Consider the following 20789-nt stretch of genomic DNA (forward strand, 5'->3'; position numbering starts at 1 on the left):
TGTACTCTTCACATGTTATCTCATTTTTCATGTGTATGTCTTGTTTCTTCGACCAGACTGAGAAATCCCCAAAGGATGAAGGCTATGGAGTATACTTACACTGTACTCTCTTCAGTGCCTGGTAAGTAGAGGGGCCCTTTAAATACTTGCAGAATGATTTTCCTACTTTGAACCCAATCCTGACTTGAAGCAAATCATTTTATATGTGGAATTCATATGCCCAAATAATAAGAAAAATATATTTGAGGCCAATCTTATGGATATTGATGCTGTTATGGTAGGATAAGAGGCTGGAAATTTAATCTTTTTATTATTATTATTATTATTATTTTTTTTTTGCTGAGGCAATTGGGGTTAAGTGACTTGCCCAGGGTCACTTAGCTAGGAAATATTAAGTATCTGAGGCCAGATTTGAATTCAGGTCCTCTTGACTTCAGGGCTAGTACTCTATCCACTCCACCAGCTAACTGTTCCTAATGATCTTTTTTTTTTTTTTTTTCTATAATTGGGATTCCAGTCCAAGCAGGGGAAAGATCTGCTTCCCTTTAAACTTCAGTTAGGGTTCTAATGGTTTCATTTTATTTTCTATGTTGTTCTAGTTATAGGCAATCATTAAAATTTCTTTAAGTTCATATGAAGATCAAGTTTCAATGACAAAGACTTCACCTTTTTTTTTTAACAGGAGATAATTCCTTTTTGGATTTATTCATTCAGTAAATGTTTACTGAGTGCCTAATTATACCTAAAACCAAGTTTAACATTAAGGGGAATATAAATAAGTGAGAGACAGGGTCCATATACTCAAGGATCTTCTTTCTGGTCCAAATGGAGAGACAAAAATACGACCATTTAAAGGAATGGTGTGTCCCCATTGGTGAGACACTGTACATGAAGGTAATAGAATATCAGTCTATGAGAAATTATGTATATGATTGACATAGAGAAGCATGGAAGGATCTCTATGAACTGATGCAGAGTCAAGTGGACAGAGCCAGGAACACAATATACACAATGACAACTACAATGGAAATGGAAACATACCATAAAACAATCAGAAAGGAATATTGCAGAATAACCAATAACAAGCAGAGTCTTTAACAGGAGATAAGAAGAGATGCCTCTTTTTACTCCTTTATAAAGGTTCATGAATATGGAACATTCACTCTATGTTAAATTTCAGGCTTCTCTTTAACTGATTCCCTCCCTCTTCTTTCTCTTTTCTTTTGAAAAAAATCTGCATTATATGGGATGTTATTCTGGGAGAGGGAAATGAAAGGAATATAGGGGAAATATAGGCAATGTAAAAATAAAAGATGTCAATAAAAAGAACTAAGTAAAGAAAAACTCTAACATTCTCATTAGGACTCTAAACCTTCTAAAGCAAAGCTAAATTAAAAAAAATCCACTCATATATAATATCTTGACCTTTTCAAAATGTTTTCATATCTGTGACTTCATTTCATCCCCATAATAGCTCTTGTGAGATCAGCTAGAGTAGCATTATTTTGTTCTGTTTGCTCAAGAGTAGACTGAAGATCAGAGTATGGCTATAAATTGTTTAAGGTCACACTAACTAGTAAACACCAAGACAACCTATCCCTGGAACTCCTAACTTCAAAGTCACTACATCATACCACCTCCCAGAGGGCAAGATACTCTCATGACTACATTCGAACAGAAGAGAAGATCATCTGGTCTTTAAAGGATTCTCTACTCATGCTCTTGCCAACTGGACATGCTGGATAGCTCTGAGGACAATTTGCTCTTGCCCTAGTTCATATAAATAGTCACATGCCTATAAATCTGCCAGAACTAAAGAAAAAAGGGAGTTTCATTATGGACATTTGTGTGTGTTGTGTCTTTCCATTGATGACCCCAATCAAGGGATTGTCATGACTAAAAGTGCAAACATTCAAAGAACAAAGAGGCAGGAGATAATCTCCTTTTTGGCTCTTTCACTAGAAACATGGTTCAGTCAGATCATTTCTTTTTCTGCTAGAAAAAGAAAAAGATTGAGACTTCTTGCAGAGATATTTCCTATAATACTAGTGACTCCCTATTATTTCCATACCTGGACAGGGATCTCATTTCCTAGGAATCTTTTTCCTGGATCTACAATTGCAAGTACCCAATATTCTGGAAAGTCAGAGGTGGAAAAGGAGAGTTAACAACAATAGACACATGAATTTGTCATGCATTATTTCATTTGAATCTTATAACCCTAATGCTAGAGGTATTATTGTTTCCCTTTATTAGATGAAGAAATAAGTAATTTGACAATGATCAGTTATGTTTGACTCTTTGTGACCTTATTTGGGGATTTCTTGTCAAACACATTGGAGTAGTTTCCCATTTCCTTCTGATCATTTGACAGATGAGGAAAGTGAGACAAACAGGGTGAAGTGACTTGTTCAGAATCACAGAATTATTTAGTGTTTAATGCTGGATTTGAACTCCTGAAAAGGAGACGTCTTGATTCCAGGCTCTGTACTATGGTACCACGTCGCTGCCTCCTATGACAGCTAATAAGTATCAGAGGGCAGATTAGAAATGAGGGCTTTCTCACTTTAAATCCAGTCCCTTCTATGCTATATTCAACCATCCCACAAAATAGAGCACTGGACTGGGAATAAGGAAGACAAGTTTGAATCCTGCCTTAGCCACTTAACTAGTTATGTGACCAACAATCTCTCAGCCTCAGTTTCCCCATCTGTAAAATGTGTACTATCATAACATCTACCTTACAGAAATGTGAGCATAAAATAAAATAGTGAAGCTAAATTGCTTTGCAACTCTTTATAAAGCTATCTAAGGGTAGCTAGGTGGTAGAGTGCATAAAAGCACCAGTCCTGAAATCAGGAGAACCTGAGTTCAAATCCAGCCTTATTCCTTGTATGATCCTGGGCAAGTCACTTTATCTCAATTGCCTCCCAAAAAGCAATCTAAATAATAATTATTATGATATGCTCTGTACTATGTATTATATGTTCTGTATTATGGAGAACATATGGGAAGTCTTTGATATTGTTCCTGCAAATGACAAATTTCAATCTGGTTGGGGATATAAGGCTCACTCACAACAAACCAGTTACAAAACAATAGATAGAACATAATTAAATGGCAGTTAATAAAATAAAAATCCCAGGTGGGGTTCAGAGAAGGGAGAGTTGAATGACTTCTGCACTTTGTAAATGATGAATTTTCAGAGTACATGGAATTTGATCTGATTCTTGAAATTCAACTCAGTGTCTAGTATCCTTAGAAGCAGTTTAGGGGCAGTGGATAGAATGCCGACCTCAGAGCCAGGAATACTTGGCTTTAAGCCTTGCAACTGACACATACTGACTGTGTAAACCTTAATGATTGAGGAAATGCTCTCACACTACAAATTGCAGATGAGATGCTTACTTGCATTGGTAGAAGTTTCCTTATTTAGGATTTGATAGAGTAGGTAGAGTGGTGGACCTAGAGTCAGGAAGACTCATCTACTGGCTATTTTACTAGCTGTGTGATCCTGGACAAGTCACTTAATACTGTTTGCCTCAGTTTTCTTATACAAATGAGCTGAAGGAGAAAATGGTGACCCACTCCATTGTCTCTGCCAAGAAAACCTTAAATGGGGTCATAAAGAGTCAGACAAAGCTGAATAATATGACTGAAATCACAACAAATATGAAAGAAATCACAATTGCAGTTCCTACCCCTATTCCAATACATCAATTCCTGAAAAAACGATGGCTAAGAGGAGAAGAAAGAGCTCAAAAAATCTTGTTAAGCATGTAGCTGTGTTTGACTTCGTGACAAAGACTTTTGATAGCTTGGTCTTTGAGCATTCTCTGTGCCTAAAGACTTGAAGAGCTTGTAGCATAGTTCGATGCACTAGACTTTCCTAGAAAAGTGCATATAAAACACAAAGGTTTGCACGAGCCATCCAGATAACCAGCCTCCCCAAAGCTGTGCCATTGTGTCATGAAAGCATCTTATCAGTCCCTTGCTTTTCTCCTTAGAGAGGATTCTTTTCATTTGACTAACAACATCATAAAGGCCTGTTTAGGATTGTTAGTCCAATATTAGGCAATTGAGGCCTCAACTTCTGTGATTCTATGAGTCTTTTTTACTCAGAGAATAAACAATCTTTTACGAGGAATGTACTTTGTACATGATTTTCAAAGTGATTTAATAAATCATCTGCAAGGAGTTTGCTATGAAAATTTTACTTTAGATGATAACTCAGTCTTTCTAAATAGTAAAAAAAAATTAACCAGATGGACCATTCATTTCCATAAACTGCATAGGAAGAGAAGAATTTCAGTATAACCAAGTGAAAAAGTTCAGAGAAGAAATAAACTTTTATTAGTTGTCAGAATATTTCAGTCATGATCCAAGAAAACTACATGAGGATCATTAAACTGCACAGAAAACATTGGCCAAGCACAATGACTGGGACATAGACATTTAATACAAGCTAGGTGAATGATTGCTAGTGCAAAGATCATATGAATTTGGTTCAATTTAATAAGTTTTGATTTAACACCTACTGTATGTGTAGCACACTGCTAGATCCTGATCAAACAAGTCTCGTCCCTCAAGCATCTTGCAATCAATTATCCTTCCAATACTCTATTCCTTAGTGCTAGGTTCAACCTGATTTAGAAGACAATTTCATCAGCCAGAGGTGACAGTTGTCAATTCCTGACTTTCTTCAATCTTCCCATCATTAAATTTATCCAATGTGGCATCTGAGCCTCACAAAGAAATAGACGTTTTTCATTTTGCTCTCACCACTTTACAATGTCTACAAAAGTTAGTGTCCATTATCTTATTTGATCTTGACTCACCACCACTCCTTTTGAGAAGGGCTAACACAGACAAAATAGAAAACATTCACTTTTCCTTGAACAAAATCTTGGTGTTTCTGAACCAGGAAAATATCATGAAGGTTTGGTCCCTGAACCTGAAGAAAGAGATAATGTGGCTGAAGACATTTTAAAGAAGGAAGATGGATGGTAATCTTAAATAACTTTCTGTCTGGAAAGATGACATTTCAAGAAGATGCAGCTGAAGTCTTTAAAATCACAAAGGGCACATCCATTGTTATTCAGTCATTTTTCAGTCATGTCCAATTTTTCATAACCCCATTTGGGGTTTTATTGGCAAAAATCCTAGAGTGGTTTGCCATTTCCTTCTTCAATTTATTTTACAGAGGAGGAAACTGAGGTAGGTGACTTGTCCCAAATCAAAAAGCTAGGAAGGGACTCCAGGCCCAGTCCTCTATCCAGTACACCACTAGTTGCCCCCATGAGGGGCACAGATAGTAATGGTACACTAGAATTGGTTGGGAGGGAAGGAGAGTCACCTTGAAACTTGAGCAATCAAGCTTAAAAAATTTATTTAGAGGTAGAAAAATAAAATTCGGGACAGTTAGGTGGCACAGTGAAGTACCAGCCCTGAAATCGAAGAGAAGAGAGAAGAGAGAAGGGAAGGGGAGAGAGGGAGGGAGAGGAAAGAAAATTAAAATTCTTGGAAGTATATAAATGATAGAATACTATTGTGCTATAAGATATGACTAAAGGGATGGTTCATATTCAGAGAAACCTGGTAAGAGTGAAATGGCTGGAATCAGAAGAATAATTTATACAACTATATAATAACCAAATTTTAAAGTCCACTTTGAAAAGATTTAGGACTCTGATCAACATAACAACTAAAAATAATTCCAGAAGACACATGCCTACCTCTTGATAAACAGATTATGAATATAGAGTATAGACTGAGACTTGAAAAAATAGACATATAGTCAATGTGGGAATTTGTTTTGCTTGACTACACGTGGTTTTTTCCCCTATTTTCTCAATAATGATTAGGGTGAGGGAAAGGAGATGGAAGGGAAGAAAATTATATTTTTGAAAGTAAAATAAGGATTTCTCTGGGGCAGCCCTAGTCTCTCAGATAGACATCAGGGAGAAGAATTGTGCTGTGACTCATCATTTAGTGGTTCAGGGACAGAGCCTTGGGAAGGCAGGGCACTGGTGCTTGGTGCTTTGGGCTATGTCTTTTGGTTGGGGAAGCAAATAGAATAGGTTCATAAGTTTAGCCACATCAAAAGAGAACAAGGCTATGGATTGTCAGAGCTCACAAGCTTATTCATTCATTGAAGAAGCTTCCCTGAGGGAAAGACAGAAGGATCTAACCACCAACAAATACTACCTTGACTGCCACCTCCCTTGAGACCTCAATAAAGATAGTTTAGGACCATGAATCCTGGAGCCTCGGAACTAGCAGTCCCTTCCAACTATCACTTATACTTCAAATCAAGACCCTGAAGCCATCCTTGAAGGGAGAAATCGCTGTGCAGAAGAGATGCTCCAACTTCAACATCACTACTACCAACTGCTCTGAACCAGCAGATAAATCAGATAAATCAGGTCCCGGGAATACCAGCATCCCCCCTTCTTGTATTCCTACATCACCAGTCTTGCTTCTATCATAGACCACACAAGCAACCCCTTTGGGGTTAAAGTGGGGCTGCTGCTTCCATGGGGGCTACAAGGATAATTACACAAGACTCGGAAAAGATAGTTCTTTCCACCAAATTCCTTGGCCCTATCAAATAGTTCGACATCAGAAACTGATATGATTTTATCAGTGAAAGTCACATTAGAGGATGATGTACTATCATCTGTTTTGCTACCACATCCTAAGGATCATGGAACCTTTCCACCTGCCTTGCAGCTGAAACCTTCCATATGAGTTGTCACCCCATCAGAATGTGAATTCTTTGAGAGCAGGAATTGTCTTAAACTTCTCTCTTTGTAGTTTTAGATCAGTGCTTTGTACATAGTGCTTAATAAATGCTTTTGTATTCACTCATTTGTTCATTTTTAAAATTTATCTTTAAATTTTATAGATTATATATATATGTTTTATATATATATAATGATATTATATATTATTATTATGTCTGTATTAAATTATATATATACATATTATATATATACATATTATATGTATATGTGTGTATATATATATAAATGATAGATTATCTTTGGGATTCTCATGCACACATACCTCATAGGTCACCCCACTGTCGGTGCCAGCATCCCATGGAATTAGGTCTTGGACCACCTTCTGAACCCAGCCACATTCCTTGGTGCAGAGATCCTCTGCAGACAAGCCAACGTTCCAGTCTGGGCTGGGACCAAGCATGGTCAGGAAGGACATTAGGTGTCTAGTCCTATCCACAGAGAATTCAGCCGAGGGTGCTGCTCTCCTGGGAACAAACAAACAAAATAACAGAAATAGGTAATTTGCTCCTATTAGACTCTTTTCCTGAGGAGGCAAGTGCAAATTTTGGGCCTCTCTGTGCTGTTTACCAATGATTTATGCTTTTTCATGAATCACTGAAAAAATGAGATTAATAGCAATACCTAGGTACCCGCTAAGGACAGCTTGATATTCCAGGATGTACCCATTCTTCTCTAGTGCTCCCATGACCTTCATGAGGACCTTATCCAATCTGGACAGCATTATATAAGTTTTTATGAGACTGAATCTGTTCTAGATCAAAAATGAAGGATCCAGATGGGAAAATTATACAATCGCTCCAAAATCTTTTTTTTTCTCCCTCATCCTATCAAGCTATCTTGTACTAACTAGACTTTTTCTTTCCTTAAACCTCAGTTTCTTTCCCCTAAGCCCATTTTCCACAGTAATTTTGAGTTCATCATGTCCAAAACCATCTTTTCCTCATAACTACTCCTTTTCCTTACTTCTCTATTTCTGTTACTAGTCTCATCCAGTTATAAACATTTGAGTTATCTTTGATTCATCCCTTTCTTTAAATCCTCCACATCTACTCAAAATGCTTTGTCCTGTGAAATCTATCTATGCAAGCCCCTTCATTTTATTCTCACTGTCATCATTTTAACTCAGACACTGATTGCATTTTGCCTTGTTTATTTGCCTTACCATTTCAACCAATATCCCTGGATCTAGTTTCTCCTGCCTCCAATCCAGTCTTCACCATAATGATGGTTTAATCAGCCTCCTGAATAATATTTCCTTTTCTAATATTTGTAAGCCCCTCCACTTTTGAGCTACACAGACCACCCCACATTTTACTTATCTAGCTACCATTTATATTCTCCATGCCAGCAATCCTGGACTACCTAATATTCCCAAAGGTCATTTTCCTGTTTCCTTTTGTCTTTCCACAATTCTACTTATTCAAATCTATTCCCTTCTTAATGATGCCACTTCCTCCACTATTCCCTGAATCATAGAAGTAATTTTTAATTTATCATAATTATAATAATAGAACATCTATTAGATGATGACAATAATAATAGCAACATCATAATTATATGGTGTTGTGGTTTTTTAATGTTGTTGGATTCTTATTGGATCCTCACAATTCTGTAAGGAAGGTGCTATTTTCTGGTATAATTTTAATTCTAATTGAGGTTCAGAAAGGCTATTGGTCCATCGTCAAGCAGCTAATACATATGAGAGGAAATATTTGAACCCAGTCTTCTGACTCCATGTTCAGTACTTTGGCATAATGGCTTTTAAATAGATTAAGTTAAATATGAGAAAATGAGATTTACTATAGATGGGTCATTAATTAAAGTGCAGAAGATATGTTTCAAAAATAGGTTGTACTTAATAAGACATAACTAGTAAAAATAAAAGAATTATCCCTATATATTATCCCTTATATAAGATCATCTAATAAAATCACCAAATTATAGTTATAGATCTTAACTAGAAAAGTAATAGATATTTGGCATAAAATGGTTGCCTTCTTTATTCACTCTGATAGGATCATAGATTTAAAGAGATGGAGGTTATCCAACACACAAAGTCAAGGTCATCATTAGTGTCATAGTTTAACTCCCTTGTCAAAGCCAACGATTACACTTGCTTTGCACGGCCCCTTCCAATTCTGAGATTCTATCATTCTGATTCTCCATTTGACACATGAATGCCTCGGTCTGGACAGCCACATTTCCCTCATAAATGGAATGAAGGATTCTAACATTCATGAATCTCTCCAAATTGCAGAGGGAGAAAGAACACAGCCTTTCACTTACTACCAATTAGAAGACTTTATGCATCAGTCCTGCTTAGAGGTCCAGGGGGATGAATTCATTGCTATCACAAATTGCTTAGGCATTCATTGCCCCCATCTAGCTGTCTCAAACATGATAAAGAGGGTAAGGGGCTGAGTTAGACACACTGGACTGTTGCTATAGAGACCGGCAATTCAATCTTGATTCTTCCTTTGAATCCTCACGCTGAGGAAATGCTTCCTGAATAATACCTCTCTGTACGTTCTTGTGTGAGGTTACTTCATTCATATCTGAAGTGACAAGATCCTGGTGGCTGTAAAACATCAGACAATAATGTTCGATGCTTTGGGAGTTTACATTCTTTTTGGCACAATTGGAACTGGAGGAAGAATGGTAGATGCAGGGAATGCATGCAGCCATCATTAAAAATCAGAGCTTTAAGGAGCTGGGGAGCTGGATGGAGCCACAGTGCATAGAATCAGGACAACTCATCTTCCCGAGTTCAAATCTGACCTCAGACACTTCCAAACTGTGTGATTCTGGGAAAGATGCCATTTACCTCAATTTCCTCATCTGTCAAATGAACTAGAGAAGAAAATGAAAATTGCTCCAGTATTTTTGCCAAGAAAACCCTAAATGAGGTCATAAGGAGTCAGATGTTATTGAAAATGAACATGAGGTAGATATAAGGCATCAAATAAATGTTCAACTTCCTTGACATATCTTATATTTTACCTCTGATCCAAAATAAGTCTCCCAACTTGTATCTTTTCTCTTGCAACTAGTTTTCTATTGTTATCTCTGTATTTTGGGTTTTGGTTCTTTAAAGAAAATCTTGGTAACCAATCTGGTCTGGACTGCAGGTTCATATTTGTATGGTTCCTGATGTGATTCCCTGCCTCTCCTTAGGAGATTACCCACTTCCAATTGGGTTGTTTGCTTATTCACAAATGAAGACTTTCTCCCCGTGCAAATAGAACATTATTTTCCAATTTCCTAAAAAGATAATTAGATCATAGATTTAGATCTGGAAGAGACCTCAAAGCCTAACGAGATGAAGTTTTTATTAAGCACTTACTATATACTAAACACTGTGCTAAATTCTAGGTGTATAAATATAAGTAAAACTAAAAAATAATTCCTGCCTTTCAATATTTTATATTCTGAGGGAGAAAGGTAACACACAAAAAGAAGTTGGATAGGGATTGGGAGAGAAGGTAGAGCAATTAGAGGAGTAAGCATGGCTGCCTGGATCTTTTCTCAAGTAGAAGCTCTTGGGAAGAAATCACATAGAGTAATCCTCCTCATTTGTTAAATGAGGAAGGTGGGAACCAGAGAAGTTAAGTAACTTGTATAGATCACACAGAATAAGCAGCAGAGCTGAGATTTGAATTCACTCTTTCCCCCACTGACAAACTGTTACCAGCAGTGGCCAAATCACTTGCAAATTACAATAACTCCAACAGGAACATACAAAAACATCATAGCTCTAGTGACAGATGACCCGCACTTTGAGGAACTGACTGCCTTTAAGATATATTTGAAAATTTGAGGCAATTAGAATTCTGATTTGGGAAGTACATGGGGATGGAGCTCTGGGCACAGTGAGACCTCCATGTTTTTCCCTCAGGAGGGGAGGGAAAAGGATCTCAGAGGGGTCCTGGGCCAATTAAAATGGTATTAAAACTGCAGTTATTGGGATTTCTCATTTGTGGAACTAAGGAGGCCTAATAAGGCAGGTTATTCACTAGGGAGCTTCAAGTTACAGAACCTTAGAAATGTAAAGGATTGTTGAGGCCATCAAAGTTCAATCCATATTTGAAAAGAATCCTATTTATAAATAGCCATTCATCTTGGAATTCCTAACTTCCTTTAAAGTTTAGGCCAAAACTCTAAGGTACCATTTCCCATCTCTCAGATTGTCTAAGATGACAGGAAAAGAAAAAGATAAATGCTGGAGGGGATGTGGGAAAATTGGGACGTGAACGCATTGTTGGTGAAGTGAAATGATCTGACTATAATGGGAGGTAATTTAGAACTCTGCCAACTGGTTATAAAATGGCATATCCTTTGGTCCAGCAATATCTCTACTAGGTCTGTACTCCAAAGATATAATAAAAGGGGAAAATGTTTGTAGCAGCCCTTTTTGTACTAGCAAGGAACTGGAAAATCAATGGATGCCCATCAGTTGGGGAATGGCTGAATAAGTTATGGTATATGAAGGTAATGGAATATCATTTTATTTATCATTCTATAAGAAATGTTGAGCAGGCTGATTTCAGAAAAACCTGAAGGACTTACATAAACTGATGCTGAGTGAAGTGAGCAAAGCAAAGAAAACATTATACACAGTAATCATAAGATTATGTAATGAGCAACTGTGATGATTTCAACAATGAAGTGATTCCAATAGATTTGTGATGGAAAGTGCCATAAGCATCAAAAGAAAGAACTATGGAGACTGAATATGGATCAAAGCATAACATTTTCTTTTTTATTGTTGTTAGTTTGGTCTTTTTTTTTCCTTTTTCTCATTTTCCTTATTTTGATTTGATTTTTCTTGTGCAACATGATAAATATGGAAATATGTTTGAAAGAATTGCACATATTTAACCATATTGAATTGCTTGTTGTCTTGGGGAGTGGGGAGAAGAGGGAGAAAAAATGGAAGCACAAGGTTTTGCATAGGTGAAAAGCTGAAAACTATCTTTGTATGTTTTTGGAAAAAAAAAATACTACTAAAATGAAAAAGGAAGCCAGAGAATTAAAGACCATTTGATCAAATAAGATTTTATTTATCTATTTACTTATCCATTTATCTACTATCTATCTAGGCAGATTAAGAATTCAGTATTTCTGCTTGCTATAATCCATTATCATTGTATTTCCTGCTATCCCTAGCTGTGGTCTTACCTAATCTTCCTTACTTCCAACATGCCTCAAAATATCTTCTTTTTAATCATTTATGTTCTCCATCAGAATCAACTCATTATTTGCATAAGTACTTTTGACATTATTGTTACAGAATTGTTAAGAATACTTGTATGTATTTATCATCCATTATTTGCCCTTATTTTTATCTACTATATGAATTTTAACAAACAACTTGGTTGGTGAATAAGTTCCCTGAGTCTCTACATCCTCTCTTTATTCAGTTTTTCCTTTTCTTATTTATAAACATTTCATCCCTCAGTTCTTGATCCCCTCCATCCTATTTCTAAACTCTTTGAAGTTTGCTCTTTCCATATTTGATTTCTATATCAGATTATGATTGATTTTCTTCTTGTCCTTTTGAAAAAAAGTTTTCATTAGAACAAGCAAAACTATATATATATCAGCTGTTCCTGCTTATGAAAGACAGAGGAAGAGAGACAGGGAGAGCATTTGTCTAGATAGTTGAAATTCTCTGCCAATGCTCTATCATGCTCCCATGCCGAGTTTGGGACATTTCTCAAAAGTGTTGTCTTTTCCGTGCTCTGGCTAGGCAATCTACAGAATATTGCCACGACAGTATTACATCTGCTTCTCCCTCCACAGAGTCTCATCAGATTCATTCTGACATTTTTCTTCATTATGTCCTCTACTTCTTGGATTGCATCACAAATATATTTTCTCATACAACACCCATTTTATAGATTTTTCTTCTTTATAAAGTGTGCTCTGCCTGAGACCATTTCACTTACAAGTCCTAACCAAGTGTTAGTGATATGAATTTGAAATTGCTTTTTTGCATTAGTATTTCCATTTCCCCCATTATTATGCATATTTTTTTGCATTTTTACATAACAATCTGAGGCTATAGGTTTTATTTCACACCTTTTGGGATATTGTCTTCTGTGAATAATGGCCTATCTCCCCTGCCTTCTTTTTATGTTATATTGGTACCTGCTATTGGTTATTTGGTTTGGAAGATATAGAGGAGCAATTCTCCCTCAACTCCTCTACTTTTATTTTTATGGTTTTCCTCTATCAGATTTTAAAGACCCCAGACAAATATATATTTTACGAGTCCTCATTAGCAACACTCTCGCCCTGGCCAAGAGCCCATTATTCCTACATTTTAAATCATTATCCATTAATTTAACACACATTCTCAGTTACCATATTCCCAACCAGCTGTTCACTTTCAATTCTAGTTTTCTCTTCTGAAATATATGCCTTCAATTAGTAGCAGTGATGAAAAATACCACCTGTACCCCAAAAGTCAAATGTGTAATTTCTAGGACTTCATAATCTCTAGCATGGTTTTCTAGAGTTTTTCTAATGGTGCCATTTGACCTCAAACAAATCACTCAGAGAAGGTATTGGCCACAGGATTTGAATACTTTTGTCTGATCAGATACGCCCACATATTCAGAATTATCCCAAATAGACATAATTAATGACTTGTTTGTATTTTCTTGACAATGTATATGAATTGAGTCAAATCTATGTTGAAGAGGGCCTTCTCTCAATAGGCATCCTCAATAGATAAGCCAGTGCCACTTGAAACACTAACCCTACTGCCTAGACATGGAATTATATCCTACCAGTAGGTTCATAGCCACTCACAACCTGGCCTAATGGGCACTTTGGGGCAAATGGAGACTGCCCATTCCAAGAATGCATAGTTCTTAAATAATACCCCAAGGCAACCTAAATCCTTTGCTAATATAGTCTGCAAAATAGTTCTGAATTAGAAATGGTAAGTGGCAATTTAAACTGACCTTACTTCAGAGCAGAAGGTACCAATATACTAAGTCCCTGTAGGTCTAGGTGGGACATATTAAGAGGTACCCAGTCTAATCATAACCTTCTCTATATTTTCTCCTTGCAGCTCATACATTTGTTCAATTCTGCCCCACCTAAAAGACAGAAACAACAAATTGTCACCAGACCCTTCTACACACTCAAGTGTCATTCCAAATAATCCCTTCATTGCTAAATCAAATAGCCTTTTTTTTTTCAATCCTTATCCCTTTCTGATCTTTTTGCAGCAGCATTTCATACTACTGACTATCATCCATTGGAAACACCTTCCTATGTGTGTATTTAATATTGCTGTATCCTGGTTCTCTTAATTTTCTGATCATTTCTTTTCAATTTCCTTTCCTGGATTTTTATCCATATCATATGTATGAGCTGTGTGTATATTTCAAGGCCCTGTCTTGGGGTTCAACTTTTCTTTCTATGCTCTCTCAGTTGATGATTTCATTATTTCCATTGTTTTCAATTATCATCTTTCTGCAAATGTCTCCCAGATCAACACATCCAGCTCTAGCCTCTCTCCTGAGCTCCATTTCCACATTACCAACTGTCTATTGAATATTTTCAAGTGATATTGTCATGAGCAATTCAAATTTAATAAATCCAAATTATAACTCATGATATTCCCCACTCTGAATCAATGTCCTTCCAAACTTCCCTATTAATATTGAGGGTACCACCATCCTTCCAATCAGATGGGTTTATAACTTTGGCATCCTCCTCAATATCTCATCCTCACCCCACATATTCAATCAGCTGCCAAATCTTGTCATTTCTGTCGTTTATACAGTCATCATTTTAGTCCATACTCTTACAAATTTTCATCTGGCCTATTGCAAAATCCTAATTGGTTTCCTGCCTTTCTCCATAATCCTATCTATCTTCTTCACAGATACTAAAGTGACTTCCCTAAAGTTCAGATTGGACCTGTAATTTTCTTCCTCAATAAATTCCCAAAACCCTGTTACTTCTATAATCAAATATATATTTTTCTATGTGACACTTAAAACTCTTCACAACATGGCTCCTTCCTATTTTCCCAGTCATCTTACATATTAGTGCGTGCAGTTTTGCTAGCATATTTATTTTTCCTCACACATGTTCTCTATCTACCTGTCTTTGTACTAGCTATTCAACTTACCTGGAACATTTCCCCTTTCTCCTTGGTCTCACAGAATTCCTAGTTCCTTTTAAGACAAAATTAATGCTACCTCCTGAAGGCGGCTTTTTCTACAAGTTATTAGTGCCTTCTTTCTTCAAGGTCCCTGGTTTCCATTCTGTGACCATTTTATTATGCATTTTTTAATGTGTATTCACTCTCCCTCATTAGAATGCAATCTGCTTGAGAGCAGGGACTATTTTTGTTTTGTATTTCTATTGCTGGGACTTAGCCAATATTTGGCACAGAATCAGTATTTAGTAAGTACTTGTTGATTGATTGATTATGTATATTTTGAAAAAGGTATTCTCTTCAGAATTATATTCTAGTAATGGGTCCTACCCTATGTAATTTCAGCAATCCTCATGGAAACAAAAGTTGCCTCTTTGCATTATGATCTATAGCTCATCTTGTCTGTATATATACTTTGTAAATTTATGTACAGACATCCGAGACAATGTGTTTTATTACTTCCCCTCCTTGGATTTTATATACTCTGAGTTATTTAAATCTCTGTTTCCTCCCCTACATTGTATCTCTGTTGGTATACAAGAAAATGCAATTTTCTCTCTTCTTCATCTTTTTTACCTTTTTAAAACAAGATTTGCAAGATATCAGTCAAATAAATTTTGACCAGATCTTGTTCAGTGTATTATCTCCCTTTCCAAATGCACATCCTTCTGATATTTTAAGACTTGAGCCCAAAATCTAAAACCTAATCTAATGTAACATAGTTTTAACTAGTTTTCAACCTTTCACATTCACTTTTCTTTTCTGAAGTCCTTCTTAATTGTGTCCCCTAGGGTCTTTAGTTGCTTGCTCATAACTTTCTAATCCTTAGCAATGCTTTTCAGATACCTTTTTGCACTATCATTCCTATTCATGTGAATCACACCATTATTATTATAAAACACTGACATGCTCTTCAGGGTTTATGATGAACAGCTTTCAACAAATATCTTTGGGCCAAAAAGTATTTTCACTAATAGTGACTGAATGGGGCCAATTCCATACCTAGGTAGATATTTTAGGCAAAAGAAATCTGGGACAATCACTTCTTGGACAAAATTACTGACCTGATTTTTGTGTGTTTTTTTTTTTTCCCAGCAGATATTTAAGACAGAAATTGTGGTAGCTTGATACAGGAGTTGAATTTATAGGAACTAAAAGGATACATCAATGAAGTAATATGAAAAGACAGAGGAGATGATTGAATTTTTAAAACTCCAATATTAATTTTAAGCAACTTATTATTATTAAATATAGAAAACAACCTTACTTTTTTCATTTGTCCATATCTTATTGAACATCTTACTCATTATGATTTTCTGTCTAGCTTCTCCCATTCAAAAACTGTTGAGTTGGGCCCAAGGTTCTACTTGGAAAGAAAGCTTGTATGTCTCCTGTAAATGGCAATTTATAGGAATGAAGCTATATTTCATTGAGGCTTTATTTATTAGCTTAGCCATAGGACTGAAGGTAAGACTGGCTTCTATAATTGATTTCTTCCTTAAATGACAAATCCAAATTGTGAATACAGTGAAATAGCCAGAGAAATACAAGGAAGACTTGCCCTTCTTCAGAAAGAATTGAGAACTGAATTTTCCATTTTCCATTAAAGTTTGGTAGGAAACTGTTAATTACCAACTAAAGTAGGTCACCAAACATATCTTGAGGCAAGACAGACATAATAAAGTTAGATTTGGTCAGGAGAGCCTTTCAACCAAATCTCCAGCAGAACAAAAAGGCTTGGCCAATGAGGAGTTTGCGAGTTTGCCAGGACTAGCCATAAAATTTAGAATAAAAATGGCAAAGGACATGAATGGTGCTTCTACAAGAATTGGAAGGCAGGGGAATTTTGTGATGACATGCTGAGAGCATCCATTTCTTTTTTGTCAGTTTCAAGGAATGCTTTATATGTGCAAGGTGTAATTCTCTGTCCAGAGGAGGTGAAAGAGTAGAAGGTGTTCATCTCTACTTTAGGTTACCAGACAGAATGAAATCCATCTTGAAAGAATTGAAAAAGAGCTTTAAGGAACAAAGAATATTGAGACAGAAAAGCAGAATGGAATCCCAACATATGTCAAGAGATGAAGAATAAAAGAATGGGAAACAGAGTCTATGACAAAAGAGAGAGAGAAAACTAAAAATAATGAAATTCTAAAAACACGGGTGACTGTCATGAAGAAGGAAAAGGAATATCTCAAGAGAAAATTTGGAATTCAAAGGGAGTTTTTGAGCAATTGAGGTTTTAAAAAGACATCTAAAAAATATGTATAATTAAAGTCAGAAAATGAAGGATGAATGCCAAAAGCAAATATATAGTAAAAGTGTAAGTACTATATAGAAATACAATTTATCAAAATATCTTTAAATTCATAAGTCCCCAGAAATCTCTCCATTCTCCCCTTGTAAATTCATAGATTTCAGGTTAAGAATCCTTGTTTAACAGGAATTTTGTTTAAAAAAAATGGTAGACATATGGCTTACAATCAAAATCCCTCTAAGGATAGACATGACTTTCATTAAAATAATTCATATCAAGGTAAAAAAAGTATAAGTATTATTAAAAACAGTATGAGCAAATGCTGATGATTTCTGCCAAGGCAAACAATAACAACAATAAAAGCTCTTTTAATTCCCTTGTGTATTGGGACAGAAGAGATAAAGAAATATCAAAAAAGGGACAGGACAACAGGACAGGTAGATGAGATTATGAAAACAGAAATAAGAAGGAAGAACCAATCAAGTTTTATTTTGTTTTCTTTTTCTCCTCCAAGGAGAATGATCTTTGGACTGGGAAGAACCAAAGAAAAATGGTTAACAAGCAGCTAAAACTCAAGATAAGTGAGATAAGAGAACATCTATCTTACACTCAATAAATTCAAGGGACCAGGTCAGGATGAATTGAATCCTGGGGCACTGAGAGACCTGACAGATATGAGGGTAAAGCCATGTCAAGGAACTTAGAGAAATTGTGGGAAAATATAGATATGTCAGAGAATTGGAAGAAGGAAAATGTCTTGATTTTTCAAAGAGAACAGAATGTTATCTTTAAACTACAATTTTATAATCAAGGTTGATCTTTGACAAACTTTTACAAGACATTATTAAAGAACTGATTTATGAGCATTTAGAAAATGTCTTGGAAATCACTAAGAATATGCATGGCTTTATCAAAAACTGTTCATGTCAAACTAACAAGGTTCTATTTTGACAGAGAAACTAGTCTGCTAGATAATGGTGTAGAAATAATATGTCCAGATTTCAGTAAAGAACTTGACAATGTCTTTTATGCTTTTTTTGGCTTTGTCTTTGGGCCCACAATGCCTCACACATAATAGATGCTTAATAAATACTTGCTGTATGAGAATGACTTGAACACTATCCTATTATTTTCTGTAATCTGGTCTAATTCATATTTCTCCCATGTGCTAGATATGAACTTGATGAGAGTATATTTAGATGTATTTTAGACTGGTTGAAGGTTCAGACCTATAGATTGATGAGACACTTTTATAGGATAGGAAGTCTCTGTCAGTACACTCCAGGGACTTGTGTTTGGCCCTTTGCTGTTTAACATTTTTATTGATAACTTGGCTGCTAGAACAGATGGCACACCTGGCAAATTAGATGATGATATGAAGCTGTAAATGACAGCTTACATGTTGGGTAACAGAGTTAATCTTCAAAATCCTGAAAGGCCAAAATGATGGCCAAAAAAAGTCAACCCATAAGGAATTAATAAAAATATATATGAAGTTTAAAATGAGAAATTACATAATCACTTTTACTCCTCTGGAAGCTAATGGGATAAAGCAAGCTTACAATGAGAGCAGAACAAGCGAGGTCAGGAAGATTAAAGAGAACCTGGACAACTGCTGGCTCAGGCCCAAAGATGGTTTTTTTCAATTATTTAGAAATTAACCTTGCTATCTCCAGTCTATCTTTAGAACTAACTAACCTTATAACACTGTATGAGTATGTTAGGACAAGAAATACTGGCAAGACAGGAATTCAGCTTGACATGGAGACTCATCCAATTTTACTTTGTATGAAGACGAATGAACTAATTTTCAGAGGATCACAAGAATACTAAATAAGAAGAGAAATGAGTCAACATATATAAATGCTATGACACCTTGACCAGGTTATTAGAGGGCTTTAATACCCAAAACCAGGACTGGCAATATGATTGAATAAAATTATAAAAAGAGTAAATACCCACAGAGGTAGGAGTCTTCACGTCCATATGTGGGTTATATTTGAGAAGAGACAAAGGAGGAGAGTAATACCTAAGAATATCATTGAAATGGTAAAAGAAAAGGATGTGCCTTGATAAGGAGAATAGATTTATTTATGGGAAAAGATGACTTCTAAACTATTTTTTGCATTGACTACCTATTCACTAATGGCTGCTAGCCAGAGTTAAGAGGATCAACAAAGTACTTGGACAAATCTGATTTTTTCTATTTTACTCCAAATCCTAGAAAGTCACAATGAAAGTACATGTGTATGTTTGTGGGGTGGTTGGAAGGTGGGAATGGTAGGCATGTGAAGGAGACAAGAGATTCAAGAGGACCTGAGTTCAAATTCAATCTCAGACACTTATTAGTTGTGTGTCCCTGGACAGTCACGTAACCCTGTTTACCTCAGTTCATCAATTATTAAATGAGCTGGAGAAGGAAATGGCAAATCACTCCAGTGTCTTTGCCATGAAAACCTCAAATGGGGCCACAGAGAGTGGGGCACTCTAAATCGACTAAACAATAAAACTGATGCATCTGTTCTGCAGAAAGTCTGCATTTACCTGTTATCATTCCTATCAAATGATATACACATGCCAAACATCTGCAAAGGAGGCCATTGACTGTGCAATTGTTTTCTGCTACAAGAATAAGGCAAGGAGACTACTAGTAAGTTCTCATGGGAACTGATATAATGTATAATGGCAGACTTGTTTTTACCAAATGACTGCTTTACCAAAGGGAAAATTAGCTTCTTAAGGTAACTGGATTGTGATTGAAAGGGAATTACTCCTTTCCCTGACTCTATAAAGATACCTTCACAGCCATATCCAAACTTGGACCCAGAATTTATGGACTTAGATTTTGTGGTAGAGTGGAAAGAATGCTGGTATTATAATCAGAAAACTGTATTCAAACCCAGTTCTACCACGTATGGCCTGTGGCATCTTCAATAATTCACTTGACCTTACATATAACAAATGGGCGATAGAAATTTGATTTGGGGTTTCACTGATGGCCTCTGAAAGTCAGATTCTGGGAGCTAATGATCAAATTTGGTGACACCACATGGGAAAACCAGTGTTACATGATATGGAAGTATTTAGCACTCTTTTTTTTTTTTATTTTAATGGAGGAAATCATTCAGAGATATGATCCAACAGTGACATCCAGGAAGTTTAGGCATACCAGAAACTGGAAACCTACCTGAAACTAGGATAGGAAGAAGGAAAGCTAGATAAGATAAAATAGAATAAGATAAGATAAGATAGAAGAGGAAAGTGATCTTTTCAAAAAATAGACTTTGTTGAGTTGAAAAGTCAGAGTCACCACTGAAAACTGAAATACTTCTATAGTGCGCTTTGCACATAGCTTGATTTCAAAACCATAAAAAATTCTCTCTTTGTATTCTCAAATGTTCTCTTTGTCAATGATACACAAGTACCATTTACTTTTATTTGCTACCATCTCCATACTTGGAAGGAATCGTTTCTACATTGGATCCAAGTCCTATTTACATAAACAAACACAAAATTGCCTATAATAGATGGGAGAAATGAAAGGAAA

The 20789-nt window shown here is 35.9% G+C and overlaps 1 protein-coding gene across 2 annotated transcripts in view; it reads right to left on the reverse strand.

Moving 5' to 3' along the window:
- The window catches only part of SPON1 (spondin 1), a 368982-nt gene that overhangs the window by 24449 nt on the left and 323744 nt on the right, over window positions 1–20789 (reverse strand). For both annotated transcript variants that reach the window (XM_051966978.1, XM_051966977.1), the window contains exon 8: window positions 7069–7270. In XM_051966978.1, coding sequence (XP_051822938.1) covers window positions 7069–7270 — 202 coding nt within the window. The remainder of the gene's footprint in view (window positions 1–7068; window positions 7271–20789) is intronic.

The sequence above is a fragment of the Antechinus flavipes genome, chromosome 6, assembly GCF_016432865.1.
Source record: "Antechinus flavipes isolate AdamAnt ecotype Samford, QLD, Australia chromosome 6, AdamAnt_v2, whole genome shotgun sequence".
NCBI lineage: Eukaryota > Metazoa > Chordata > Mammalia > Dasyuromorphia > Dasyuridae > Antechinus > Antechinus flavipes.